At 45.5% G+C, this 11,991-nt stretch overlaps 1 protein-coding gene across 1 annotated transcript; it reads left to right on the top strand.

Moving 5' to 3' along the window:
* MAGEL2 (MAGE family member L2) lies at positions 6,977-11,196 on the top strand. The gene has a single exon (XM_021098674.1). It carries the CDS (start codon positions 7,154-7,156, stop codon positions 10,733-10,735), a length of 3,582 nt encoding a protein of 1,193 aa, XP_020954333.1. The 5' UTR covers positions 6,977-7,153; the 3' UTR covers positions 10,736-11,196.

The following is an 11,991-nucleotide window of genomic DNA, read 5'->3' on the forward strand; positions in this document are numbered from 1 at the left end:
CAGACCACAGTGGAATTAAATTGATAAGTAATATTACAAAAATATGTATATAATGTCCAAATGATTGGAAATTAAATAGCTTAATTCCTAATAATCTATAAATCAAACAAAAAATCAAAGAAAAATATAAAATGTCTTGAAACATTATAAAAACACTATATACCAAAATTTGCAGGATGATTCCACTGTAAGGCTGAAAGATAAATATACAGCCTTAAATACCTATATTACAAAAGAGGAAAACAGGAAATATTCCAAATAAATTACCTAACCTTGTATGTTAACAATATAGAAAAAGACTAAATCAAAGTTAAGTTAGAAGAATGAATAAAAGAGAAATAAAAGCTGAAATAGATGAAATAGAAAAAAGACCAACAAAAGAGACAATTATACGAGTTAATAGTTTATCTTTTAAAGAGTAAGAAAATGAGTAACCCATAGAGATATTAATAAAAGAAGAAAGGAAACAAGAGCGAGAGAACAAATCAGTCATGTCAGGAATGAAAGAGAGATAATACTGCATATTACACAGACATTAAAAGGATAATAAAGGGAAATTTTGTTAATCTCCATTTAGTTAAGAGAGACATTGTTCATCTCCATGTTAAAACCATTTAACAATGAAGTGTTAATAAAGGTAAATTGACAACTTTAAGTTGATAAACTTGACAACTCAGATGAAATAGACAAATCCTTAAAAGCAAAAATTACTCAGACTGGCAAATGAGGAAATAGAAAAACTGAATAATGTGATCAATTAAATTCAACAAGAAGACAACCCAATTAAGAAACAGCACATAGAATGAAATATACAAAGAAGAAATACAAATGGTCTCCAAGTACAGCCTAAACTGTCTTCCAACCGTCTTTGGCAGTTTCTTACAAAATTAAATGCACTTGTAGCATAAAATCCAGCAATTTTTCTCCTTGGTATTCACTCAAATAAGTTGAAAACATAAATGTACACAAATTTTTCTAACAGTCTTATTCAAAATTGCCCAAACTTGGAAGATCCCAACATGTTCTGTAACAGGTGAATGCTAATAAACAAACTATGGTAACTCCACACAGTAGAATATTATGCCAAGAGGAAAATAAATTATTCAAATACACATGGATGTTTATAGCAGCTTTATTTATATTTGCCAAAATTCAGAAGCAAAGTTGGTGTTCTTTCATAAATGAATGGATAAACTGTGGTACATCCAAACAATGGAATATTAGTCAATGCTAAAAATGAAAAGACATAGAGGAATCTTATTTGCTTATTAGTAGGTGAAAAAAGCCAATCTGAAAAGTTTACCTACTGTATGATTCCAAGTATATGACATTCTGGAAAACGTAAAACTATGGTGATATTTAAAAGGGCAGTGTTTGCCAGGGATTGGGGGTGGGGGTAGGGCGAATAGCAGAGCACAGAGGATTTTTAGGGTATTGAAATTATTCTTTATGTAATAAAGATTGATACATGTCATTATATGTTTGTCAACACCCAGAGACTAAGAGTTCCTTGGTGGCCTGGCAGTTAAGGATTCAGTATTGTCACTGCTGAGGCTCAGTTTCAATCCCTGGCGCTTGTGACCTCTGTGGCTCAGGTTCAATCCCCAGCCCAGGGACGTCCATATATGGTAAGCACAGCCAAAAAAATAAACAAAAAACAAACAAAAATACCATGATACAAGATTTTCTTGCTCACTGGAATGCCTAAAATCAAAATGGCCATGTTCATCAATTTTGCAAAGGGTATGAAACAACTAGAACACGAATACATTGCTAATACGAGTATAAAATTGTACAATAACAACTTCACATCCACTAGAATGGCAAAATAAAAAGGACTGACAACACGAACTTGTGTAAAGCTGCTGAGAACTTGGAATTTTCATATATTCTGAAAGAACATAAAACTTTCTAGCCCAACAATGGAGAACTGTTGAACTTCCTTATAAATATAAACACACACTTAGGGAGTTTCCATCGTGGCTCAGTGGTAAAAAACCCAACTACTATCCATGAAGAAGTGGGTTTGATCCCCGGCCTCACTCAGTGGGTTAGGGATCTGGTATTGCTGCAAGCTGTGGTGCAGGTCACAGTTGCACCTCAAATCCAGTGTTGTTGTGGCTGTGGCATTGGCCTCAGCTGCAGCTCCAATCAGACCCCTAGCCTGGGAACTTCCATTTGCCCCAGGTGTAACTGTGAAAAGAAGAAAACAAAAAGTCTACAAATTATAAATACCAGAGAGGGTGTATAGAGAAAAGGCCCTCTTACATTGTTGATGGGAATGTAAACTGGTGCAGCCATTATGGAAAATGGTATGGAGGACTCTTAAAAAACTAAAAATAGAGTTACAATGTGATCCAGCAATCCTACTCCTGGACATACATGCAAAAAAGATGAAAATTCTAATTTGAAAAGATACATGCACCCCAGTGTTCATAGCAGCTATTTACAACAGCCAGGACATGAAAACAACCCATGTGCCTATTAACAGCCAACTGGATTAAGAAGATGTGTTATACACACACAAGGGAATATTACTCAGCCATAAAAATAATGAAATATTATCATTTATAACAAAATGGATAGGCCTAAAGAATATTATATTCAGTGAAGTAATCAGATAAAGACAAGTATTACATGATATCACTTATATGCAGAATTTAAAAGAATAACATAAATGAATCTATATACAAAAGAGAAACAGATTCACAGACACAGAAAAAAAACTTATGGTTACCAAAGGGGGAAAGGTGGTGGGGTAGGGATAAAATAAGTGTATGGGATTTACAGAGACAGACTGCTATACATAAAATAGATAAACAGGAACTCCCTGCTGGCCTAGAAGTTAAGAATCTGGCATTGTAACTGCTGTGGTGCAGGTTCGATCTCTGGCCTGGGAATTTATGCATGTTTCAGAGGAAGAAAAAAAAGTGGATAAACAATAACGATTTACTGTTTAGCACAGGGAACTATATCCAATAACTTATAAGAACCTATATTGGAAATAATCTGAAAAATATATGCAACTGAAAAAATTAGTTGTCTTTGAAGGTAAAAGAATCAACTGGAAAAGGGCACATGGATTTTTACTTGATAAGAAAATGCTCTTCATTTTGTTTTGACAGATAGTTACTTGGTGACAAAAGTCATTAAAGAGAATGCTATATATCTAAGCATTTCATTGTATGTTAATTACGTCTTAAATTTAAAGAAAGGTTTTGGCAGCACTGGAGTTAATGGCCAAGAATGCTCCCTTTTGGCAACAAATAGATCAGGCTTCAATTTCAGATTTTGCTGCAGATTGCCAGATCTGCAGCAAGTTAATTACCATCCTGATCCTCAATTTCTTGATGGCAAAATTTGGCCAAACATTTGTGGATTTTGTGAAGAATATACAGTGTATTAAAGCTATTAAGATGGTATTTGGTCTAATAATAACCATTCGATAAATAGTAGTTACACAATTTTAATGAATCCCTTGCAATTCTTCTTTCAAACACCTTGTATTTGTGATATAGCCTACATTTTTTTTCCTTTCCCTTTAGTCTCCATCTATTTGGAGAACACTCACAAATCTCCCACAGCTTTGGATCTGTTTTTTTTTTTCTTTTCATTGCTACTGCCAGCATCACACCCCCACCACCACACTCCAAGCAGGAGTATTTGGTTATTTACATCGACTATGACCCATATGTGTTTTAAACAATGCAAACAATAACACTTTCCCACACTAAAAATACCATATTAATATCCCTCTTCATCTATAAGATCCTATGTCAGAATTTTCTCTGTGCATAGCACCATGTCAGGCAATACTAAATCCTTCATAAAAGGCATTTCCTAAATAAATAATTTTAGACTTTGTGAAAGTCATAACTGATTATTTCACTCACTTAGAAATATTTACACCTAGTCTAACAGCTATAGAGGAGTAAAAGACAGACACTTCTGGTGCTAATCTTACACTTTCATTCAACAGTTCCTCTCTGACCACTTAGAATGCACAGAAGATACACAGTGAACAAAACAAGGCTCCATTCTGCACAGAGACAGTTCTTGTGACAATCCAGACAATAAAGAAACAAAGTTTTCATACATCTGGCCCAGTGATTTTCCTACTCTATCTTCATTTCTCCTTCCCCTAGTCTTTTTAATTACTTGTGACAATCTTTTGCTATATATTTGTGTAACTACTGAAAGTCCTTCTTAATTAGAAGACAGACAGACTGCTATCTTCCGTGGATGTTTTGCATATCAGTGCTTTGTATATGTTTTGTATACAAGTGTTTTGTACATGCGTGTTTTGTATATGTTCATCTCCTCTTGGATTTCTAAGCTGTTTCATGGAGAAGAAGCGAAAAGGAATTTTTGATGACACTTGGTTAAGAGGACTAGAGATGCAAGAATACACACACAGAAGGGTGGTGAGAGCTTCAGGGAGCGTGAAGATTCCACAAGGAAAAGAGGGTTTTCAGAGACCTATTTGAAGCTTGTAGTGCAAACCCACTAAACTCAGGACAGTATTGGATTTCACTGTTATTAAATCAATCAACCTTCACAAAGGGGCTTTATGTCACTTGATTCCTCAGGTGTGGACCAACATTGGGAGTAGGTTCTTTGTAAGTAGCTATGTTGTCAAGTGGCCTGGTCCTGAGAGCAGTGATTCTCTAAAACTGGCAGATGTATTTTCCAGAGAGGAATAAACCCAAATCACCCTCCACTACCAGCCCCATGGGAACCACTGGATAATTATGCCCCATTTTTTTCTCATATAATTAAATAATGTTACCAAGTAGTTGCAAAGGTGCTAGTGTATGACTTGACTACCTTCCATTTATAATGACACCTACAAGTCCCCCCCAACTCCATAATTCCTGATAATTCCTTTCTGGCTTCTGATCAGCCATGGGCATACACTGAGCCTCCTTTCACATAGAGGATTTGGTGGGAGTTGACATTGTGTGGCAGGGCTATTCATTAAGCTCCAACCTCACTGAGAACAATCAGGCCCTGCTGGTAACAATTTATTGTGTGGGATGACCCACAGCAGGCTGGACCAAAGGTTAAATCTGCTATAATCCTGATAAACAAATGGTTAGTGGAAGAACTTATCTTTGATGAATTTATATATTTGAATTAGAGGAGGAAAAGGGGTACCTTTGTGAAAGTAGAAATGTCGTAGGTTGAAAAACAAACTGATTTTCCAAACCCTTCCACAGCCAGCAGGTGCCATATGACAGAGCTGGTAACAGGGAAATTTGAGGATTATCTGTATAGAGTCAGCTCCCTTGAAGTAGTTCTAAACTCCATCACACTGAAAATTCTTATATGGACTGAATCCAGGAGAGGGACCTGGAAGCATGAGACATGGGAATACACACCTTTTAGAAGCAGCATTCTGGGTGTATGTAAGTATGACACATCATTGAGCAGCATGGAAGAGGGGCTGGCCTCTGAAAAGGTGTTCCAAGGGGATAAAAGCTCTGATTTTACAAGCCTTTAATTGCCAGAAAAACTACTGAAACCTCACTCTCAAAGTAGTCTTTCATTATTTAAGGCAGTAATAAACTTGGGAGTGTCTATATGTCTTCATTAGCATTCATAAATTATCAACTTGGAGGGACCCCCGGCTAGGGGTACCTCAGGAGAAGTCAGGTGTAGCCTCCATCATTCTCTTCTGCCCCCTTGTGGTATCTTTCATGGGTTTTGTTTTGTTTGTTTTTTGTTTTTATATTGGTCATTTTGGACCCTTACTCTAGGCTCCAAATAGCGTCTTTTGAACTAAACATCCTTGATACTTAGTATTTTGTATATTTCCAGAAACTACACAGCTGGAACTGAGACTGTCATTTCCTTTCAGCATGAAGTAGTACATAGTGTTACTCAATACATTTGATGTCTTCTTTACCTGTTAATACATTGTTTAATATTGAAACTGATTTTCTATGAGTTGATTTCTCTCCAATTCTGTATTTTACTCTGTATCTGTTTTTTCCCCCTATATATTAACCTTGGATCTATTCATTCCTCATTTTATTATTTTCTAGTGTGTTTGGGGGGGGTGTCATTTCTACAATTTCTTTCTTGCCCTGCAGTTGATAAACAAGCAACAGGAAACCTACCTTTTTCTTTCCAGTTATTCCACAGGAATTATACCCCATTCTAAAAATGTTGCCACTTGTGGGTGTCTGGAACATCTCAATTGCCAAGTTTTCTTTCCTTCTCTATTTTTTGCCATCCTTTTTCTCTGTCTGTGTCTGAAAATATTTGTATTCCTCAAGCTCCTCTCAGGAGTTTGCTTCTAAACACTGTTCTTCTGCAGCCACATTCCGTGACATGGCTCTATTTCCATGAGGAGCATCTTGACTCCCAGCTCAGTTTTCTTCCGAATCCCAAGCCATTATACAAGAGTGTCTATAGAGTATCTTTGGCAGTCCCATAGCACTGTAAATGCCATAGCCCATTCAATATGCATCAATCTCTCTTCCTATGAGCCTCCACTATGTCCCTAAAAGAATCAACGGACACCAGCAATTTTCCACTTTCCAGGACACTTTCTCGGTCTCTTTCACTCTTATAGTAAATTATAATAGCTCTCTACTATGACTCTTAAATAATATACAAATATATATTTTGTATGCAATTATATTATATATATGTATTATTTTTTCTTCTACCCCTCCGGCTCCTGTTTTGCGTTTTCTGAGCTCAGACCACACCATCTCCCCCCTCATGGATGCCTTCCATGTTCCCAGTGGTCTGTTCCCAACTCTATACCGCAATACTGTGATTTCTAAGACATAGATCTGTTCCTGTCACTCCCCTGTGAAAACTCATCCATAGAGAATCTGACCAGGCTGAATTTGGGGACTGGACAGAGTGAGGAGGGATCTTGTGTCAGCCAGAATTTCTGGTAGACGCCCCTATGCTCTATCCACTTGTGGTGGTCGGGGGCGGGGAAGGGGCGGGATTGAGCCCCCTTCCCCCTCCTCCTTACTGCGGAAAGCTGCAGAGCTAAGGGCACTCACTTCCTATTCACCAGTCAGCGGGGAGGAATCCTCTCAGCAGCCACGTAGGCATTCTCTTCTCTCTGGAGGAAAAGGCCCAGCAGCTGTCGGACGAAAAGGCTCACCAGCTGTCAGAGCAAAGGGACATGTCGCAGCTAAGTAAGAATTTGGGTGATTCGAGTCCCCCGGCGGAGGCCCCTAAGCCTCCGGTCTATAGCCGCCCTACGGTTCTGATGCGGGCCCCGCCTGCCTCCTCCCGGGCTCCGCCAGTCCCTTGGGATCCACCTCCAATTGATTTGCAGGCTTCACTGGCCGCTTGGCAGGCACCTCAGCCTGCCTGGGAGGCCCCGCAGGGCCAGCCGCCTGCCCCCGTGGCTCCGATGGCCCAACCTCCATCCCTTGGGGCTCCGATGGTCCAGGCTCCCCCTCTGGGAGGGCCGATGGGCAAGCCTCCGACTCCCGGAGTCCTGATGATCCATCCTCCCCCTCCGGGAGCCCCGATACCCCAGCCTCCGACTCCGGGAGTCCTGATGATGCATCCTTCGGCTCCCGGAGCCCCCATGGCCCACCCTCCTCCTCCGGGGACCCCAATGGCCCACCCTCCCCCTCCTGGGACCCCGATGGCGCATCCTCCCCCTCCTGGGACCCCAATGGCCCACCCTCCCCCTCCTGGGACCCCGATGGTCCATCCTCCCCCTCCTGGGACCCCGATGGCGCATCCTCCCCCTCCGGGGACACCGATGGCTCATCCTCCCCCTCCGGGGACCCCGATGGCCCATCCTCCGCCTCCGGGGACGCCGATGGCCCAGCCTCCAGCTCCAGGAGTCCTGATGGCCCAGTCTCTGACGCCGGGAGTCCTGATGGTCCAGCCGCCTGCACCAGGAGCACCGATGGCCCAGCCTCCACCCCCCGCAGCGTTGATGGCCCAGCCTCCGCCTCCAGTAGCCCCGATGGCCAAGCCTCCAGGTCCTGGAGTCCTGATGATCCATCCTGCAGGCTCGAGAGCTCAGATCACCCAGCCTCCAGCTACAGGAGCACCGATGGTACAGCCGGCAGCCCCACCTGCGCAGCAGATGGCTTCCTGGGCCCCACAGGCTCAGCCCCTGATACTTCAGATCCAGTCACAGGTTATAAGGGCTCCTCCGCAGGTTCCCCAGGGCCCGCAAGCCCCGCCGGCGCAGCTGGCCACACCCCCGGGCTGGCAAGCCACCTCGCCGGGCTGGCAGGCCCCGCCGCAAGGCTGGCAGGCCACGCCCCTGGGCTGGCAGGCCACACAGGTTACCTGGCAGGCTCCCACGATTGCCTGGCAGGCTCCTCCACCTGTGCGCCAGGGGCCACCACCCATCCGCCCTGGCCCTCCGCCCATCCGTCCAGGTCCCCCACCTGTGCGCCAGGCCCCGCCCCCAATCCGCCAGGCACCACCACTGATCCGCCAGGCACCACCACCCATCCGACCTGCCCCACAGGTCCTGGCCACCCCACCACCTCTCTGGCAGGCCCTGCCACCCCCACCCCCTCTGCGGCAGGCCCCGCAGGCTCGGCTGCCCACCCCACAGTTGAGGGCAGCCCCGCAGGTACGAGCAGTTCCACCAATTCGGGCGGCCCCGCAGGTGCCAACTGCCCCACCAGCACCGCAGATGCCCACTGCACCTCCTGCTGGCCCGCAGGCACCCCAGCCTGTGATGCCAGCCCCTCTGCCGGCCCCACTGTCGGCCCCACAGGCTGCGCACTGCCCACCCATCATTTGGCAGGCCCCAAAAGGACAAGCCCCGGTGCCACATGAGATGCCGTCGTCGATGGAGTTCCAGGAAGTGCAGCAAGCCCAGGCCCTGGCCTGGCAGGCTCCAAAGGCCCCGGGGCACTTCTGGCAGCCTCTGCCCACCCAGGAGGCCCAGAGGCAGGCCCCCCCACTGGTTCAGCTGGAGCAGCCCTTTCAGGGGGCCCCCGCCTCCCAAAAGGCCCTGCAAATCCAGCTACCCACCCAGCAGGCCCAGCCCTCGGGCTCGCAGGCAGAGCTGCCATCCCTGCAACCCCAGCCCTCCTGGCAGGGCCCCCCCGCAGCCCTACAGGGCCAGCCCGGAGCACCCTTAGCGGGAGCAAATTTTCCCATGGGCTCCGCTAAATCATTGATGACTCCATCAGGAGAATCCAGGGCCTCATCTATAGACCGAAGGACCTCTTCAAAAGAACGTAGGACCTCTTCAAAGGAAAAGGAGCGCAGGGCTCCTTCGAAGGACCGCATGATCTTTGGGGGCACTTTTTGTCTTCCCAGAGCATTGCCAGGTGCCCTGCCAACTCCCTGGAAAAACTTGCCTGCCACATCAGAGACCTTCACTGCCACCCCAAGGGTCTTTCCATCTACCTCCCAGTTCCAGCCTGCCTCTTCTAATGCCTTTAAGGTTCCATCTTCCACCTCAGACACCCCAAAGTCACTGCCACTTGCTCTGCAGGATCCATTTGCCTGCATTGAGGCCCTGCCTGCCATCCCCTGGGTTCCACAGCCCAATGTGAATGCCTCAAAGGCATCCAGGGCAGTGCCCACCATCCTGATGGCGACAGCAGCTGCCCCGAAGGCGATGGCCACCACTCAAGAGGCATCAAAGACCTCCGATGAGCCTCCACGGCGCTCAGGCAAGGCCACCCGGAAGAAGAAGCATCTGAACACAGAAGAGGAAGGCAGTGGCCAGATGCTGGCCATGCGTCACTGGCAGGCCCCCAGGCACTGGGAAAGTCTGGACTTGAGTGACTGGGAGGTTCAAACCCCAGTTCAGGTTCTGGGTGACTGGGAGGGTCCGAGCACTTCCCGTGGCCTGAGTGGCTGGGAAGGTCCTAGCACCTCCAGGATCCTGAGTGGCTGGGAAGGGCCCAGCACTTCCTGGGCCCTGAGTGCCTGGGAGGGACCAAGCACCTCAAGGGCCCTGGGTCTCTGGGAAAGCCCAGTTAGCCCTCCCTCCTTGATCATCTCTGAGCTCCCTAATCTTGCTCAGGGATTCAGTGCCACCCAGGATGATCCCAAGCTGGAGACTCAGCCACTGTCTCCCTTGGATGAGAGGGCAAATGCACTGGTGCAGTTCCTCTTGGTCAAGGACCAAGCCAAGTTGCCCATCAAGCGTTCAGAGATGGTGAGGTTCATCATCCGTGAATATAAAGATGAGTGCTTAGAAATCATCAGCCGTGCCAGCCACAAGCTGGAGTGTATCTTTGGTTATCAATTGAAGGAAATTGATCCCAAAACCCACTCTTACATTATCGTCAACAAGGGGCAGAAGGGTGACTCAGCAGCACCCTATTTTGACAGGCCCAAGCTAGGCCTCCTGATGGTGGTCCTGAGCCTTATCTTCATGAAAGGCAACTGTGTCAGACAGGACCTGATCTTTAATTTTCTGTACAAGTTAGGGTTGGATGTCCGGGAGACTCATGGTCTCTTTGGAAACACAAGGAAGCTCATCACCGAAGTGTTTGTGAGGGAGAAGTACCTAGAGTACAGGAGAATCCCCTTTACTGAGCCAGCGGAATACGAGTTCCTCTGGGGCCCCCGGGCATTCCTCGAAACCAGCAAGATGCTTGTCCTGAAGTTTTTGGCCAGGCTCCATAAGAAAGATCCACGGTGCTGGCCAGCCCAGTACTATGAAGCCTTGGCTGAGTGTGAGTCTGAAGATTTGGATGAGGATGAGCCTGGCCCCGGTGATAATGCAGATGACCCCACCAGCAGCCCCCCTCCCCACTAATGAGGTTTAGCAAATCTCTTATTTTTCCTTTGGGTCCCTGGCCTGAGGCCATTGACAGGGTGGGGGGGGGGACGTTTTGTTTCTGGTGTTTCTGTTCCAGTTCTATGTGTGTAAGTTTGGATTTCCATTTGCTTTTGTATCTGCCAAAGCTTTGTACATTTTCATGTGGTGTTGATTTCAACTGGCTACTGTTCTATTTGGTATTTTGGCATCTGTATTTTTAAGTGAGATCTGTGACTCTCTGTTTGTGTTATAATTGTGTTATAATTGTTTTGGTATCAGAGTTGTGCTGGCTTTGTGAAATGAATTGAGAAGCTATCCATCTCATTCTGGTACAGATTATGTAGCGTTAAAATAGGCTGTTCTTTGAACGTTAAATGACTCATCAGTAAAAGCTGTCTGCAGAAAAATAAATATTCTATATCTATATATATATAAATATAAATATAATTTCAGCATAACATGGAAGTGTTTGTCTTTATTCTAATTTTTATTCTAGACGGTGGGAGCCAAGTTTCCCCATACTGTTCAAATAGAGCTGAACATCAAGGCAATTTAACCATGGTGACAAAATTGTTTTTCAAAGACAGCGCTGCATACATCGTAATGATGCTGTGATTGCGATGGGTGGTGAAATGTTAGGTTTCCATTAAAGCAAAAGTGAAACTTCATAAGCCAGTGAGGCTGAATCAAGAAGAGGTGGTCTACCTCCTCGGATTTAATCCTCACCATAATCCTCGAAAGTGAGCAATATTCCCAATTTGTAGGTGACTGTCTAAAGTTCAAGTAGATTAATTTAATGGGACATATCAGTGCCAAGTCAGTAAAGTTGTAATTTGCAGCAGAAAAATTTCTTAAGGTTACACAGGAAGGGGGACCATGTGCCTCTAAGACCTCAGGTAGCCAGGTTTGTTAGCCACCTGGGGGAGGGAGCCAAAGGGGCATTTGTCAGTCATGTGGTGTGGTGGGTATCCGGCAACTCAGGAAATTGGGGTTTCATCAGCATGTTGGCACTGGCATTGAAATATGCCCCCTGCAAAACATCCAGGTATATAACAGGGAAAAGGAAATACTGGGCTTCAGTGAACAGAGCAGCCGGCAGATTGTAGGGGTTCTGGGGGAAGGAGGGGGAAACATGGAGGTCTATCTGAAGCTCTTGGGAAGGTGGCAATAATGGTAAAACACAGGGGAAGTCAACCGGCAACATCCGAGGTTGTTAAGTAACCCCAGTCAGCCCTTGGGAGCTAGGAGCGCTG

The sequence above is a fragment of the Sus scrofa genome, chromosome 1 (assembly GCF_000003025.6).
Source record: "Sus scrofa isolate TJ Tabasco breed Duroc chromosome 1, Sscrofa11.1, whole genome shotgun sequence".
NCBI lineage: Eukaryota > Metazoa > Chordata > Mammalia > Artiodactyla > Suidae > Sus > Sus scrofa.